This window comes from Schistocerca cancellata, chromosome 3 (genome assembly GCF_023864275.1).
Source record: "Schistocerca cancellata isolate TAMUIC-IGC-003103 chromosome 3, iqSchCanc2.1, whole genome shotgun sequence".
Lineage (NCBI taxonomy): Eukaryota > Metazoa > Arthropoda > Insecta > Orthoptera > Acrididae > Schistocerca > Schistocerca cancellata.
In genome coordinates this window covers 143,498,779-143,514,166 of record NC_064628.1, presented here as the reverse complement: position 1 = coordinate 143,514,166, position 15,388 = coordinate 143,498,779, and the positions used below count along the sequence as shown (strand labels likewise).

Here is a 15,388-nt window from a genome sequence, read left to right as displayed (position 1 = left end):
TAGGACGTGAAATGTCTGAAAGCTAACAGCCTGCAATAATCGTCGGAAGGTTGTAAGCCGGATAAAGGCGCGTTATGATAGGGAGAATGGTTCAAATGGCTCTGAGCACTATGGGACTTAACTTCTGAGGTCATCAGTTCCCTAGAACTTAGAACTACTTAAACCTCACTAACCTAAGGACAGCACACACGTCCATGCACGAGGCAGGATTCGAACATGCGACCGTAGCGGTCACGCGGTTCCAGACTGTAGCGTCTAGAACCGCACGGCCACCACGGCCGGCTAGGGAGAATGTTTTCGTGGAGTTCCCTTTGGGCGACACCCTTAATAAGGAAGGCATAATGGATCGACACAAGTATCCTTGGGGACTATGTCCACCGCTAAGTGCACTTTCTTTTTCCTTGTCACGATGGTATGGACCATCAGCACCACATAACTTTTCACGCAGCCCGCAGTTTACGTACGAGGCTCGAAGAACACCAGAATGAGTTTACAATACACTCCTAGCCATTAAACTCCCTGGATTTAAAAGCAGCGACGATGATTCGTAATCTGCTGGCAGATTTAGAGGAAAATGGTTCTGCGATGAACCCATTACATACTGCCAGACTACGCTCGCTGGTAACGGAGGCAAGCCGGATTGTGTGGCCGAAAGGTTCTAGGCGCTTCAGCCTGGAACAGCGCGGCCGCTACGGTCGCAGGTTCGAATCCTGACTTGGGCATGGATGTGTGCGATGACCTTAGGTTAGTTAGGTTTAAGTATCTCTAAGTTCTAGGGGACTGATGACCTCAGATGTTAAGTCCCATAGTGCTCAGAGCCATTTGAACCATCGAAGACAACACTGAAAGAGTTAGGGCGAGTGTCGATGAAGAACCAGAAACATCGGCGACAAGACGTTGTAGGGAATTAGGGATGTCCTGAACACCCCTAAAGAGAATTTTAAAACACCATTTAAAGATATTTCCACACAAAATACAGTTAGTGCTGGAACCCGTGGACCACGAAATGTGCCGAAAATTTGCATTCGTATCAAACAATTAGCCATGAAATCAATGAATTTAATCATCAACTTGTCATGTCAGAGGAAGCTGATTTTCATTTGAATGGCTACATCAATAAACAAAGCTGGGCTACAGAAAGTCCAAGGATAGTTCGTCAGTGCCAACTGTACCCTATTAAGTGCACAGTTTGGTGTGGGGTTGAGGCGTGGCGTGTTATCGCTCCTGTCTAGTGCCTGTATATCGGGAGAATGACTGATGCGTGCACAGTGACAGATGGTCTGAAGCGCGTTCAGTCGAGTATGTAGTTCTAATTTTCATCCACCAGAGTACAGTAGCGGACAGAGACATTCAAGAAACAGGTCAAGAGAATGTTTTTGTGAATTGTTCTGTTTATTTCTTGAAGGCTTTTTTGTTTATTTATGTTTGTACAGTTTTGTATACGCTTTTAGTAGTGTGAATGAAGCGTGAATGTTGTCTAAAGTAAATATGTAGATCATTGTTATATTGACAAAAGCCATAAGAGCTGGCGTGAGAAATGTTTAAGACAGTGTGAATGCAGATGACGGGGAATTTTGTATCATAATATTTTCAGTAAGTTTATTGTAAAAGGGAAGCTAATTCGAGTGCAGATGAAAATAATTAATAAATTAAAGTGTAACAAAATTAGGAAGTTAAATATTTATTTTGGGAAGAAGTATTGCTCGAAAATGTGTTATTTGTTGATTGATTAGTTATGAAAAGCGCGGACTAACGCGGGAGAATAAAGTTTTCTATTGGCCTTAAAAAACTGACCAGTTAGAACGTTGTATTCATTGCGCGTGAGATACAGAATGCTTACGGCAATGTAAGTTGTCGGAGCCCAGCCTTTCAATGGTGCGGTCGTGTGTAAAACGAGCTCCAAAAGAAGTTATAGTTTGCCGGTTTTAGCTGTGCTACATCCCTCAAAAGTGTTTTAAAGTGAAGGCACATTCATTCCTGTGAGTGTGTGTTTTTTTTTAATATAGAAAGTACGGATTTTTTAAGTAATTCGGGGTGGCATATTGAGCAGATCAGTGACCAAAAACTTCAGTTCATTAGACACCAATAAAGTTAATACCTTGGCGAGAATTTTCATTTCAGAACAATCCGTGTTTAGTAGCTGTTCACATTTTGGGAAATACGATACCATAAAATTGCTAACGTGTATGAAAGGATTTTTGCACGACTGTGTTAGGATTAGCGTAGGCTTGGCAGTGAACTTGTAATTCTTAACCGTAGAATATACCGGAGTTTTCCCACTATTTTCACCTTTCATTCAAAATGAAGACCTCTTCCAGATATTTAGAACAGTTACGTTTTTGCAGCCTGGTGCGAGTTGCAGTACGGTAGGTTTCTGCTCGGCTTTCCTACCGGTGATCTGCTGCAACCAGTTCACATTCAGATCCTGGTAAAAAGGACAAAAAGGAACTGCGCCACCGCAGGGTGACCCCGCAGGAAGTGATCGGGAGTTACCGATTCGAAACTGACAACGGTGGCAATTTGTTTCAGTTACTTCTGAGAGATATGGAGATAAATTTTTACATCGTGCTGTGGAAAATCGCCCCAAAATGTGATTTCAGCAGGATGAGGTAACCACCATACAGCTGGAGGCACAGTGAACCTTCTCAGGCACAGTTCAGTGAGTGGATAATTTCAAGAAATTCTCGTGTTAACTGGCCACCAAGTTCCACTGACTACAGGGCCTCCGATTAATTCCCGAAAAACGCAACAGGGCGTTTATAAAATGAAATTACAGAAACTACATTAATATGTGTGTACAATGTCTTGAGAACGCAAAAGAAGAAGCATCAGTCAAAACAAAACTCGACAAGCTATAAGTGCAGAACATCAGACAGTAGGCCCTGCTACACCATATAATGTAAAATTACGTCTTCAATAAACAGAAACCCACTGATGATAGCACAAGGTGCTGAAACATGTTTGGGCGAAAAAAAAAGAAAACAGTGTGTTTGCAAAAGGGCGGAACCCGTATCCTATGCTTTAACTGCAAACGCGGAAAAAGGACAAGAGCTGAAGATCTAAAAAATGAATATTACTTCATTATAATATTAATCATGGTCAATGGAAAACATATTTTAAGGATATTTTCCGGGAAACTGGTAAGAATTTTCACATAGATGTGAGGTGAGGATGCAGCTCGAGGAGTTATTGCGCTTAGACATAAAAGTTCTTCAATAGGCTGTAAAGAGCTGTGTTGTTGTTGTGGTCTTCAGTCCACATGCTCTCCATGCTCTCCACGCTACTCTATCCTGTGCAAGCTTCTTCATCTCACAGTACCTACTACAACCTACATCCTTCTGAATCTGCTAAGTGTATTCATCTCTTGGTCTCCCTATACGATTTTTACCCTCCGCACAGCCCTCCAATACTAAATTGGTGATGCCTTGATGCCGCAGAACATATTCTATCAACCGATCCCTTCTTCCAGTCAAGTTGTGCCATAAATTGCCGGCCGCAGTGGCTGAGCGGTTCTAGGCGCTTCAGTCCGGAACCACGCTGCTGCTACAGTCGCAGGTTCGAATCCGGCCTCGGGCATGGATGTGTGTGATGTCCTTAGGTTAGTTAGGTTTAAGTAGTTCTAAGTCTATGGGACTGATGACCTCAGATGTTAAGTCCCATAGTGCTTACAGCCATTTGAACCATTTTGCCATAAATTCCTCTTCTCCCCAATTGTATTGAGTGCCACCTCATTAGTTACATGATCTATCGATTTAATCTTCATTACTCTTCTGTAACACCACATTTCGAAAGCTTCTCTTCTCTTCTTGCCCAAACTATTTATCGTCCATGTTTCATTTCCATACATGGCTATACTCCATACAAATACTTACAGTAAAGACTTCCTGAAACTTTAATCTATAATCGATGTCAACAAATTTTTCTTCCTCAGAAACGCTTTCCTTGCCATTCCCAGGCTACATTTTATATCCTCTTTAATTCGATCATCATCAGTTATTTTTCTCCCAAATAGCAAAATGGATCTACTACTTTAAGTATCTCGTTTCTTTATCTCATTCCTTCAGCATCACCTGGTTTTATTTGACTACATTCCATTATCCTCGTGTTGCTTTTGTTGATGTTCATCTTATGTCCTCCCTTCTAGACACAGTCCTTTCCATTCCACTGCTCTTCCAGGTCCTTTGCTGCTTCTGACAGAATTACAATGTCATCGGAAATCCTCAAAGGTTTAATTCGTTCTCCATGGACTTCAATTCCCACTCCAAATTTTTCGTTTGTGTCCCTTACTGCTTGCTCAATATAAAAATTGAATAACATCGGGAATAGGCTGCAACCCTGTCTCACTTCCTTCCCAACCACTGCTTCCTTTTCATACCCCTCGACTCTTATAACTGCCGCCTGGTATCTGTACAAATTGTAAATAGCCTTTTGCTCCCTGTATTTGATCTCTGCCATCTTCAGTTTTTGAAAGTGTGTATTCCAATCAGCATTGTCAAAAGCTTTCTCTAAGTCTACAAATGCTAGACACGTAGGTTTGCCTTTGCTTAATCTATCTTCTAAGATAAACGTAAGGTCAGTACTGCCTCACCTGTTCCAACATTTCTACGGAATCCAAACTGATCTTCCTGAGGTCGGCTTCTACGAGGTTTTCCATTCGTCTGTAAAGAGTTCGTGTTAGTATTTTGCAACCATGACTTATTAAACTGATAGTTCGATAATTTTCACACTTGTCAACATCTACTTCCGTTGGGATTGGGTGTATTATATTCATCTTGAAGTTGTGAGCTAACGAGCATTGCACTATCATTTAAATATATGACTGAAAGACTCAGCGTACAGGAATTCTGAAACGAACCCTGTCGTCCAGAACCGCATGCCACAAAGATCGCAGATTCACCACGAGACGGGGAAACTCACAGACGTCAATTGTCTATTGGGGCCTAAGCGCTGTATTGTGTTAGTGATACAGACGAGAACCTACGTCATAGGGAAACTCAGTAGAAGGCTTGTGTGGCCAAGGAGACGTATCAGTGTTAAATATGGTGGACCTAAGATCGGCCATAAAGGGAAACATTTATAAAAATTATTTAATGCTGTAATAATCCTGAGAATGAAGCCGCAATAATTTTAATCTGCTATCGTCCATAAAATTTCATGGTGAACCCAATAAAACTTGAATATTAATCATATATATAATAGCATGGGATTTACTGCTGAAGTTAAATTAACAAGTTTTGTAACAAATACCTGAATTCTAAAGTCTGAACGATTAGGTCTATCTTAACGATCGACATTTCACATATAAATGCATCATTAAAATGACAAACGTAGTAAATATCAACTCTGTAACTTTATTTTTGTAAAAGATACAGTAATTAAAAATTATCAGTATTTTCAATTAAGCGTCAGATCATCACTTCCTCCACACAAAACACATTGAACGATGACAGCATGACACCTTAATCAATCATTGGAATATATGTTGTAAACTTTAGTGCATAATAGTTACTTTTGTTCTTCATTTATTTATCAGAAAGCACATTGGTGCAAGGCTATTGGCCGTGATATTCAAAGTTAGGAAGGAAATTGTATTGGTATTATGTAAAAGAATTTAACAATCGATATTACTGTAACTATATTTAGAACGTGAAAGTGGTCTAGCTTTGATTAATTAAATATGTTAAGATGTTAAATAATGTAGAATAAGCTGTAGCCAATCAGATGGGCGGCTTCAGGAAAGGGAACTGTAAAAAAAAAAAAAAAAAAAAAAAAGCTACACTGCTCGGCACGCCGGAAACGAGGCCAGGGACGGGCCGAGGGACAGTACTGGTGCAGATGCGAAAGCGGACAGTTCGGCTGGAGACACCAAAGGGTACAGTTGTTATTGAGACGCGAAAGCGGACAGTCGGTCTTTAGGCAGCTAGAACGTGAAACTACTTAGAACATTTCGCTTTGGGTGGTATCGCGGGGCATAGTCTCTGATTGGTAAGCAGCCGCGTGCCTGGCGTGTACTCTAACTTTTTGCGTAAATATCAAGGTAGAGTACTGGACTTGTGTTTCGCGATGAGATTGTGATTCATCGAATTGTGTCAAATGGTTATGCGCTCGAGTGTAACAGTAGTTCTAAATATGACCACTTTCGCTGTTGCTTTCTCAATAAACATTATTCTAATAAAATCGCAACTGTGTGGCCTGTAACACTTATGTGCCGTTAATTTAGTTCCCGATAATACTATTACTGTTACTATACGTCATATTAACTTCATACAACTTCGGAAACTTGCCATCAGTCAGGCAATTTAACCAAACGGCCACAAGTGTATAATTTAAGGCGTGTAATGCGACATGTACGGTTCAACCCCTAGACGAGTCTGAGCCAAGACATTTCGACGAAGAGGAACCGCATGTGAGCCCGAACATCTTTGGGATGTTAGCTCGCCAAGTCTGAGGGTATTTCGCCTTTCTCATACATCTTGCTAACCAGATGAAAGAGTTTTGTCATGGCTGGCTCTCCCAGGGCTATCAGTAGTTCCAATGGAATGTTGTCTACTCCAGGGGCCTTGTTTCGGCTGAGGTCTTTCAGTGCTGTGTGAAACTCATTTTGCAATATGATATTTCCCATTTCGTTATCATTTACATTCTCTTCCATTTCTACTATGTTGCCATTGTGTAGACCCTCTATGTACTCCTTCCACCTTTCTGCTTTCCCTTCTTTGCTTAGAACTGGTTTTCCATCTGAGCTCTTGATATTCATACAAGCGGTTCTCTTTTCTCCAAATGTTTGTTTAATTTTCCTGTAGGCAGTATCTATCTTATCCCTAGTGATAAATGCCTCTATATCCTTACATTTGTCCTCTAGCCATCCCTCATTAGCCAGTTAGCACTTCCTGTCGTTCTCATTTTTACACGTTTGTATTCCTTATTGACTGTTTCATTTACTACATTTTTGTATTTTCTCGTTTCATCTCTCTTCTGTTACCCAAGGAATTCAACCAGGCCTCGTCTTTTTACCTACTTGATACTGGCGTGGGCTTCGTGTCTATCTTGGCTACTATAATGCGTTCACTGTCCTGTTAGTGGTAGCTTACCCGTGTTCCTATTTTTTTATTCATTATCAAACCTACTCCTGCATTACCCCTGTTCGTTTTTGTAATTATAACCCTGTATCCGCCTGACCAAAATTCTTGTTCCTGAGTGTCACCGAACTCCATTAATTCCCACTCTATCCAACTTTAACCTGTGCATTTCCCTTTTTACACTTTCTAACCTACATGCCCGATTAATGGATAACGACGTCCTCTTGAGTAGACTCCGCCCCCAGATCTGAATAGGGAACTATTTTACCTCCAGAATACTTTACCCAAGAGGACGCCATCATTATTTAGCCATACAGTAAAGCTGCAAGTCCTCCGGAAGAATTACGGCTGTAATTTCCCCTTGCTTTCATCCATTCGCAGTACCAGCACTGCAAGGCCGTTTTGGTTAATGTTACAAGGCCAGATCTATCAAGCATCCACACTGTTGCCCCTGCAAGTACTGAAAAGGTTCCTGCCCCTCTTCAGGAACTACCTGTTTGTCTGGCCTCTCAAGAAATACCCCTCCGTTGTTGTTACACCTACAGTAAGGCTACCTGTATCGCTGAGGCACGCAAGTCCCCGCCAACGGCAACGTCCATGGTTCATGGGGTGGGACGCCCATGGGGGGGGGAGGGGGGGAAAGCTGTAAGATGATGAATGCACTAAGGTGTGGGTCCATATATACAGCACTGGTGAAGTTTGGTCCACCGAAATTTTTCGAAATGCTAAGGAGACTGTTTGACAGATTAGTAAATGGAGATGATGTTCCAACAGAATGGAATATGTGCTACACAACAGCGGTGCGTAAGCAAGTGCCTCGAAATGATCCAACTAACTATAGGAGACTGGTAGTGGTCCCTCCCGTTACAAGATTGTATTCGGAGGTACTGACAGATCTGATAAAGGTCTAATAAACAATTCACCAGCAGCAAGAAGAGCAAGCAGGACTCCGCGCAGGAAGGTCAGAAATGAATAGCAACTCCGTTATGAAACTAATAATTAAAAAATACAAAAAAGGTTTGACTGGAGACCCGTGTTGCATTGACTGACACAGAGAAAACACGTGATGCTAGCAACAGTAATTAAAAAAAACTCTTTACACTATGAATAAAAACTATACCTACCACAAAATTTATGTCTGCAACTGTTATGATAATTTCAGTTTTTGTTTGTCACATTCTACAGTGCACTCTATCGCTTCCCGGTCTGTAGGTATGTCCTGCCGGTTCCTTGCGCAGTATTGTATGATTGTGATTTTCGAGTCCAATTCAAACTTCTAACAATGGCACCCAGTAGGTACTAACTGCTGATCAAATGATCATATCAGTAGTGCTCTAATCAAAATGATACGTCTGTTCTAAATGTGGAAGGTAACTCGTACCTGTATGAAATACGAACTGTAACGCGATTTGGAGGTAGCTCGCTTTTGCTACTTACTAAGTCAACAGCAAATTGACAATATTGGCGAAAATCACGAGAATGCTGAATCACACTCCAACACGCCGTATTGCTGCCAGGTAGTCGAGGATGATGTAACGAAAAATTAGAGACAATACCAAGATAGTTAAAGACATGAACATGCAAGATGACTACAGGAGGACAGAATACTGGTTGGCAGCGATCCCAATCATTTGGATCAGACATGTTCACCGAGCAGCAGCTGGACACGAACCGGTGTTCCAGAACAAACAAGCAGCTGGAAAATCATTGCTGTAAGCCATTGATGACGTTCTGCAGGAAAATGCCGCGGTGCAATATCAGCTGGCCATTTGCTATTGCCTGCCAATTAATTACTGGCATGGCATGAACAATGGTCGCCCATATAACAATCCTTTCTAAGGAACCACGCGTTGGACAGTGTTGTATGTCCCACAGTACTGCCGGTCATTTCTATAACTGCAAAAATAAGACGCTGTTTATAGGTAAGGCCTCCAACAGTACACTAAAATTTCGACAATGGTAGTAATTTGCTCCAACCATCGTCTTTGACTTTGTATTCACTATTTATTAAACGATGTGGGTCCGAAATGAGTTCATTCAACTTGTATGTTGCTTCTAGCGATAGAATAAATCGCTGTTCGGTGTACGGTTTCTAAGAGAAATGCTATGCAGTACTACGAGAAGAGATAAACTGTTTTCGTAGATGATGTCATGGACTCGGTGATTACTAATGAAAGTGTCCTCGCTCTCAGATCCCAGATTCCAGTTACTTGAATAAAAATTATCAACAATGACGACTAACGGCATGAGCCACCCTCATGGTGCCAACGGCTCTAACAAAGAGTGAGAAGAGGCGGAAAGAAATTACAAGTTCTTGTTCTAGGGTGGAGGGGTAGGGGGGGGGGCGGGTGGAAGAGCCCCTAAGAGACGGAAGAATCATCCAAGATCAACAGGATGAAGATTCTAAATACAATGGAAATCTCTGCATAGAATGTACATAATATGAATCCCAGGAAATGTGACTGGAAATTGAAACTGTGTCACTTGATTTTATCATTAGCAAAAAATTTCGGTCATCTTGAGTTAAAGGTTGAAACACTGAAAAACTAACGGCATGGTAATATTCTACCAGTCTAAGCGTAGTGTAGCGGAAAGCAAAAGGTCACAATAAGGCCACAAGTCTGAAATGGATAAGTAAGGCCTCAGTCAGGATGGAGTAGGAGTCAAAGAAATAGAATGGGAAGAGTATAAAGATTTAGAGCCAATCGTATTGAAAAGCATATCAGATGAAATCTTTTTCTCCTGCAGTTTAAAATTTGTATCGACGAAGAAATGCTTAGGAAAGGATTCAAATTCAGAGTGAAATTCGCTGGTATTAGTGTTACCGTCGGTGGACTTGAAGAAGGATTGCAGATTCTGTTGAATTGACAGAACAGTTTACTGACTACTGTATAAAACTTGACAGGAAACAAAAGAAAGATGAAAGTAGTCAGTAGCAGCTCTTACGAGATTAGCTGTAGGATTAACATAAGAGTTGAAGACTACGAAGGAGACAGTGTGTACCAATTTTATACCATTGAAGCAAAGTAAAGCATAACGGGCGAAGCGAGGAAAACGTAAGAGACAGATTAGTACAAACAGAGTGAGCGTTCCTCTCAAAAGGATCAGACATAGGTCTTAATGAGGAAGCAATTTCTGGTACGGCAATGAATCACGGGATTTGGGACCATTGGAAGGAAGAGAATATAAGCGTTTGAGACGTGGTGCTACAAAACGATAATGAAATGGAGTAGTTATAAAAGAGGAGTTGTCTGCAGAATGGACGAGGAAAGGAATAAGTGGAAACAATAGAACTAAATAGGTCAAAGGATGATAGGATATGAGTTACGACATCAGGGGACAACTTTCATTGTATGAGAGGGGTTCGCAGACGTCAAGAAGCGTGACGAAAACAGATTGGAAAACATCCAACAAGTGAGAGCGCAATTAACATCTGAGGACGTTGCATGTCGGTACTGATCTCAGATGAAGAGTTTAGCGCTAAAGAGACAGCCGTTCCGGCCCGCATGAAGCCACTCAGAAGAATGATGGCATAATCGCATCGTATCGTTCTACAGAGATCACTACTTGCATCAAGATAAGGATCATCGCATTGCGAGCAGCTATATGCAAAGCTTCCACGTACCCTGTCACCTGGGCTGTGCATGTCTTCTGCCTTCTGCAGAGCCTCGCTCTGGAATGAGCTCTTCCCGCTGAGTGTTTTGGTAATCTGGAAGAAGAGAAAAACGGAAAAAATGAGGATGCAACTCTGGTTTGTCAAACGACGTTTTTCAACAGCTATGCAGCTACAATCGTCTCGTCAGTCGTGCAAGCACCGTCAAACAGCTCGTTTTCTCTGCAACCAGTCTATAAACAAAATATTCACAGTTTATATATTATTCAGCGGAAACATAAACACCGACTCATTCAGAAGAGGAACAGGAACGGTTGATAAATTGAATAAATCTTTTCCAATACGCCGACATTTACTTTAGTGCCAATAATTTAGCTATCACAAAGCACAGGTGGCATAAATTGTCATCTGCTCTATAGAAATGTATGATATACTGCAACATCCCCATTCAGTAACACGTTTGAGTGTAATTATTTTTCCAGTCGGGTAAAAACTAATGTACTCTCCTTCAGTGCAGAATGATTTCCTTTTCTCCTTCCTTTATTTTTTACCTACTACATGAATTTTTCATTTTTTTTGCAGAAACTCACGTGATATTTGACAGAACACAAAATAAAAAGGAACGAATAACATATAAAACAACCATTTAATTTTTCTCCTCTTCACGCTGTCATTACTTTTAGTTATATCTATTTTCTCTTATTTAGTTTTGCCTGGCGAAAAATCCTACACTACGTAACACTGTTCTCGCAATCAACAGAGCTAATAAGAAGAAAATCAAGATACCCACGTTAATACGGATGTAAAGCATATTTCCAGACTGTTTGTCTATTTTGTTTTGCGTACTTGCAGTTTCAAAAACCTGAGAAGGAAGAAAAAGTCTGTTTTAGTGTTCGACTGGGAAGGCATATGGAGAGCATCTATCAGCGGTGACGTTGGCTCCATTGGTTTCCTGGGTGAGAGTTACTAAGACTGAGATGAGGTGTTAAACGCAGTGGACACAATAACTAAATCACGACTGGACTTAATAATAAACACAAATTGATAAGAAGCGAAGTACAATGCAAATTAGAATTGTGACTTCGTAAATGACAAAAATTAGGATTCATGCTCGGTACAAAAGCGGAAGAATTTCCTGATGTAGGAAATAACCACTTATGGTCTAGGGGTAGCGTCTTTGATTGTAATCAAGAGTTTCCGGTCCCGGATTCTGAACCTGTCATTGCTTAGATTTTGATTAATAATCAGCACTGGCTGCCGAAGACTTCTGGCATAAGAAGTCACCCTCTTTCTAGCAACGGCCTTGTAAATGATGGAGGTGGTCGTTGGTCGTTGGTCGTTGGGGGGGGGGGGGGAAGCGAACAGAGTTTAAGGGCACACACTTGCCCTTGGGGGTGGAAAACTGCTCATAAAGGGCGAAGAATCAGCCATGATCAACGGCATGAGGATGCAGTATGCAATGGAAAACACTGTACTAAAGATAAGTAACTTGAATCCACAGGCCATATGGTCTATAATTGAAAAAATGTCATCATGATCTCTCCATTGGCAAATATTCCGGAATAGCCGCCCATTCGGATCTCTGGAAGGGGACTGCCGAGGGGAAGGTGACCATGAGAAAAAGACTGAATTACCATCCAAAGAAAAACGTTTTACGAGTCGTGACGTGAAATCTCAGAAGCTCGAATGTGGTAGGAAAACAACAAAATCCGAAAAAGGAAATGCAAAGGCTCAATGAAGGTATAGTAGGTGTCAGTGAAATGAAATGGAAAGAATATTTCTGGTCAAATGGGTATATGGTAACATCAAAAACAGCAGAAAATGGTATAACGGTCGTACGATTCATTATGAATATAAAGCTAGGGCAAAGAGTGTCTTCAGGTGTAACCTCCCCCTCACTAATCGACCTTAATGACAGTGGAAAATTAAACCCGTGTACCTAATGGAAATTTGGGAAAAGCAATCGTCACCGAAGTTAATCTGTCGGTAAAGAGGGAGGAAAGGGTTACATCTAAATGAAAGGAAAAATGCAAATGAAACTGGTGGAAATTAATTTTGAAAAGGGGTAAAGTTAATAAAGAAAGTAAATGTGCGGCCGTTACGTCAACAATTAACTAGCGGTAATTAGATATTTGAGATTTGGGGGAAATTACGGTCGCCAGTCCTAAGGACAATTACTATGGTAACTGAAAAAGGAAGGTTATTACACATATAATTAGCACTAGAAGCGTGGCAACTGAAGGTTGACACGTGTAGTGTGAAAACTGAAAGTTTGTCAGAAGTAATAAATTTCGCTACACTCTGACTTAATTTAGCAAAAGAATTAATAAAACCGGAAAATCGAAAGTTAATTTAGTGACTGAAGTTAATAGTGAGCTTTCTTTCTGAAGCACATCGAAATTCAGTAAAATGCGGTTAGTCGTGGACTACCTCAACAATCATTTCAAAAGCTACTTGAATCTACGCAATTTAGAAATAAGAGACATAACTTTGAACTTGAATTAAATGATTCTGTACAATTAACAATAGTAAAATTTAGTATGTACCAAGCTGAACTGCAGTCACAGGTAAGCTAAAATACGGTAACAAAACTCGCACTCTTAATTTGTGCTTGTGTAATCTACATATTGTAGCCAGCTATGAATATTTTAACTGAACTTTGAAATTAAAGCATTGAAATGCTATATTATTATTTTAATGCTGGCGTTTGAATTTCAACGACACTCGGGTTCATTCCGGAAAAGGAAGGGACCCTGTTTGGTAATGCAATTGGGACAATGAGCAACAAATGTTCATGCTAAGTTGCTGTAATTACAGTTACGAAAATGGTACAGTTTGAAAAGCTGAGGTCTGCCATATAGTTCTAAAACTTTACGTGCTTCCAGTCTTCCTTGTTAGTTGATTGAAGGTTTGAAGCCGTCGATCGAGGAGGTGGCGACAGTCACTCATTGTCGGCCGTCGCTGTTGCAGAAGCTGGATGTTGGCGCGCCTTCCTCTCGACACGGTCACCAGGCGAAACGGGCTCTTGACGTGCGCCAGCTAATGCTTCCCGTCTGCGACACCGTGTCAGAAACTAACATCGCAAGTCGAGCGCAATTACATGCTGCCAAACCCCGAAAGCGCGGCAACTCGCGGGAGCGTCACAAAACACACCTGCTCCACTCGCTACTCCAGCCAGACTCTCCCTCTGCCCGCGCTCCACCCGACAGAGTTAACACTCCCAGAGATCCCCAACACTTTGGTTCTTCACACGACCTGTCGATGTAATCGCTCGATAGCAGTTTTCCCTAGGCAAGACCCAGCGTAAAAATACAAATAATATTTACGAAACAAACCAATTATACATCGACATAAATGCATAAATATATATATATACAAATAGTAAAACAATTACAATATACGAAGACACAGAAATGTTATATATTCAGGTAACAAAAATAAGGAAAACAAATTTATAGTACAATAGATGGATATAGGAGGATATGCATTTCCGGCGTTACACGTGACCCACATTGTCTGTGGATGTTCGTGTAACCTAAACAGACTCAGAAAATGTCCCAAAAAAGAAACAGCGGAAATGGATATGCTCAAAACATCAACAAAATTTAACATTCGCCTAAGTAACCATAAACCAATTTTTAGACTGTAATAATTGAGTGGAGACATTCCTAATCTAATTCCACTCTGTCATCTTAATCAAAATAAAACAGGTTGACAACATATTAAAATTCATAGAAAACATAGAAAATGGTTTAGTTATTCTAAAAATCAAAATTCCTAGCAGTATCAAGAAATGGAATACTATTTACAAAATTAATCAGATTACATGGTCATAAAAAACAGGTATATCAAAATACGTACATTAATAATTAATTACATAGAATACGTATTTTATATAAACTTTTCATAATTAATATTCTCGTCATGAGTGTGCACTTAATGCTAAACAAGAAAATAATATTCAACAGATCGAAAAAAACCATAAATATTGACAGTAAAATTCTTTCAGCTGTCCAGGAAAAAAAACAATTCCGCCTTCCGTACCCGCAAGTACAAAGAATGCCGACAGCGGCACAAGAGCCGACAGCGGCACAAGAGCCGACAGCGGCTTCGCCTCGCAAGTATTGTTGCGCCCGCCTGTGCGGCACGCTTGATCTCACTCGTCCTTGTAACGGCGTTTCCAGAACGTCCGTTTCACTTAATTCTTTCGGAAAAACTCACTCCCGAGTAATCTCAAGGAGTCCATAAACACTATCACAGCGGATAACTGAACACTGTCCATCATCACACGCATGTACTAGCCTGAAACATAAAACAGCGTCTAAGTACATCGGCAATGACTAATAAAAACACACATTCATGAAATCTGACAGCTGGTTACAAAAGCATATTTACATTCCTTAATCTACTGTGACTCAGCTGAAAACTTAAACTAGCAGCTTGGATTTTTAAATTGATTAATATTCAGAAACACTTAAATAATTTAATCAACATTAATTACTTATTAATTACAACTTCTTTAATGTCGTCTTGGTCAGGCAAAAGCATGGCAATCTAGCAAATCGTTTAAATGTTACACTCTATATTTACATACTGTACAAATTACCCATTGTGTGGTATTAATCGATCCTAGGTTGGTACAATTTCAAGTCTACAATATTCCGTATACCTACTCGTTTTCCAGAGCTTGGATACTCTA

General features: G+C 40.6%; 1 protein-coding gene across 1 annotated transcript in view; it reads right to left on the bottom strand.

Moving 5' to 3' along the window:
* LOC126174759 (uncharacterized) overlaps nt 1–15,388 on the bottom strand; it is a 174,496-nt gene that overhangs the window by 69,309 nt on the left and 89,799 nt on the right. Inside the window, exon 2 of the mRNA XM_049921089.1 lies at nt 10,702–10,785. Within this exon, the coding sequence (XP_049777046.1) occupies nt 10,702–10,722 (21 nt within the window). The 5' untranslated portion in view covers nt 10,723–10,785. The remainder of the gene's footprint in view (nt 1–10,701; nt 10,786–15,388) is intronic.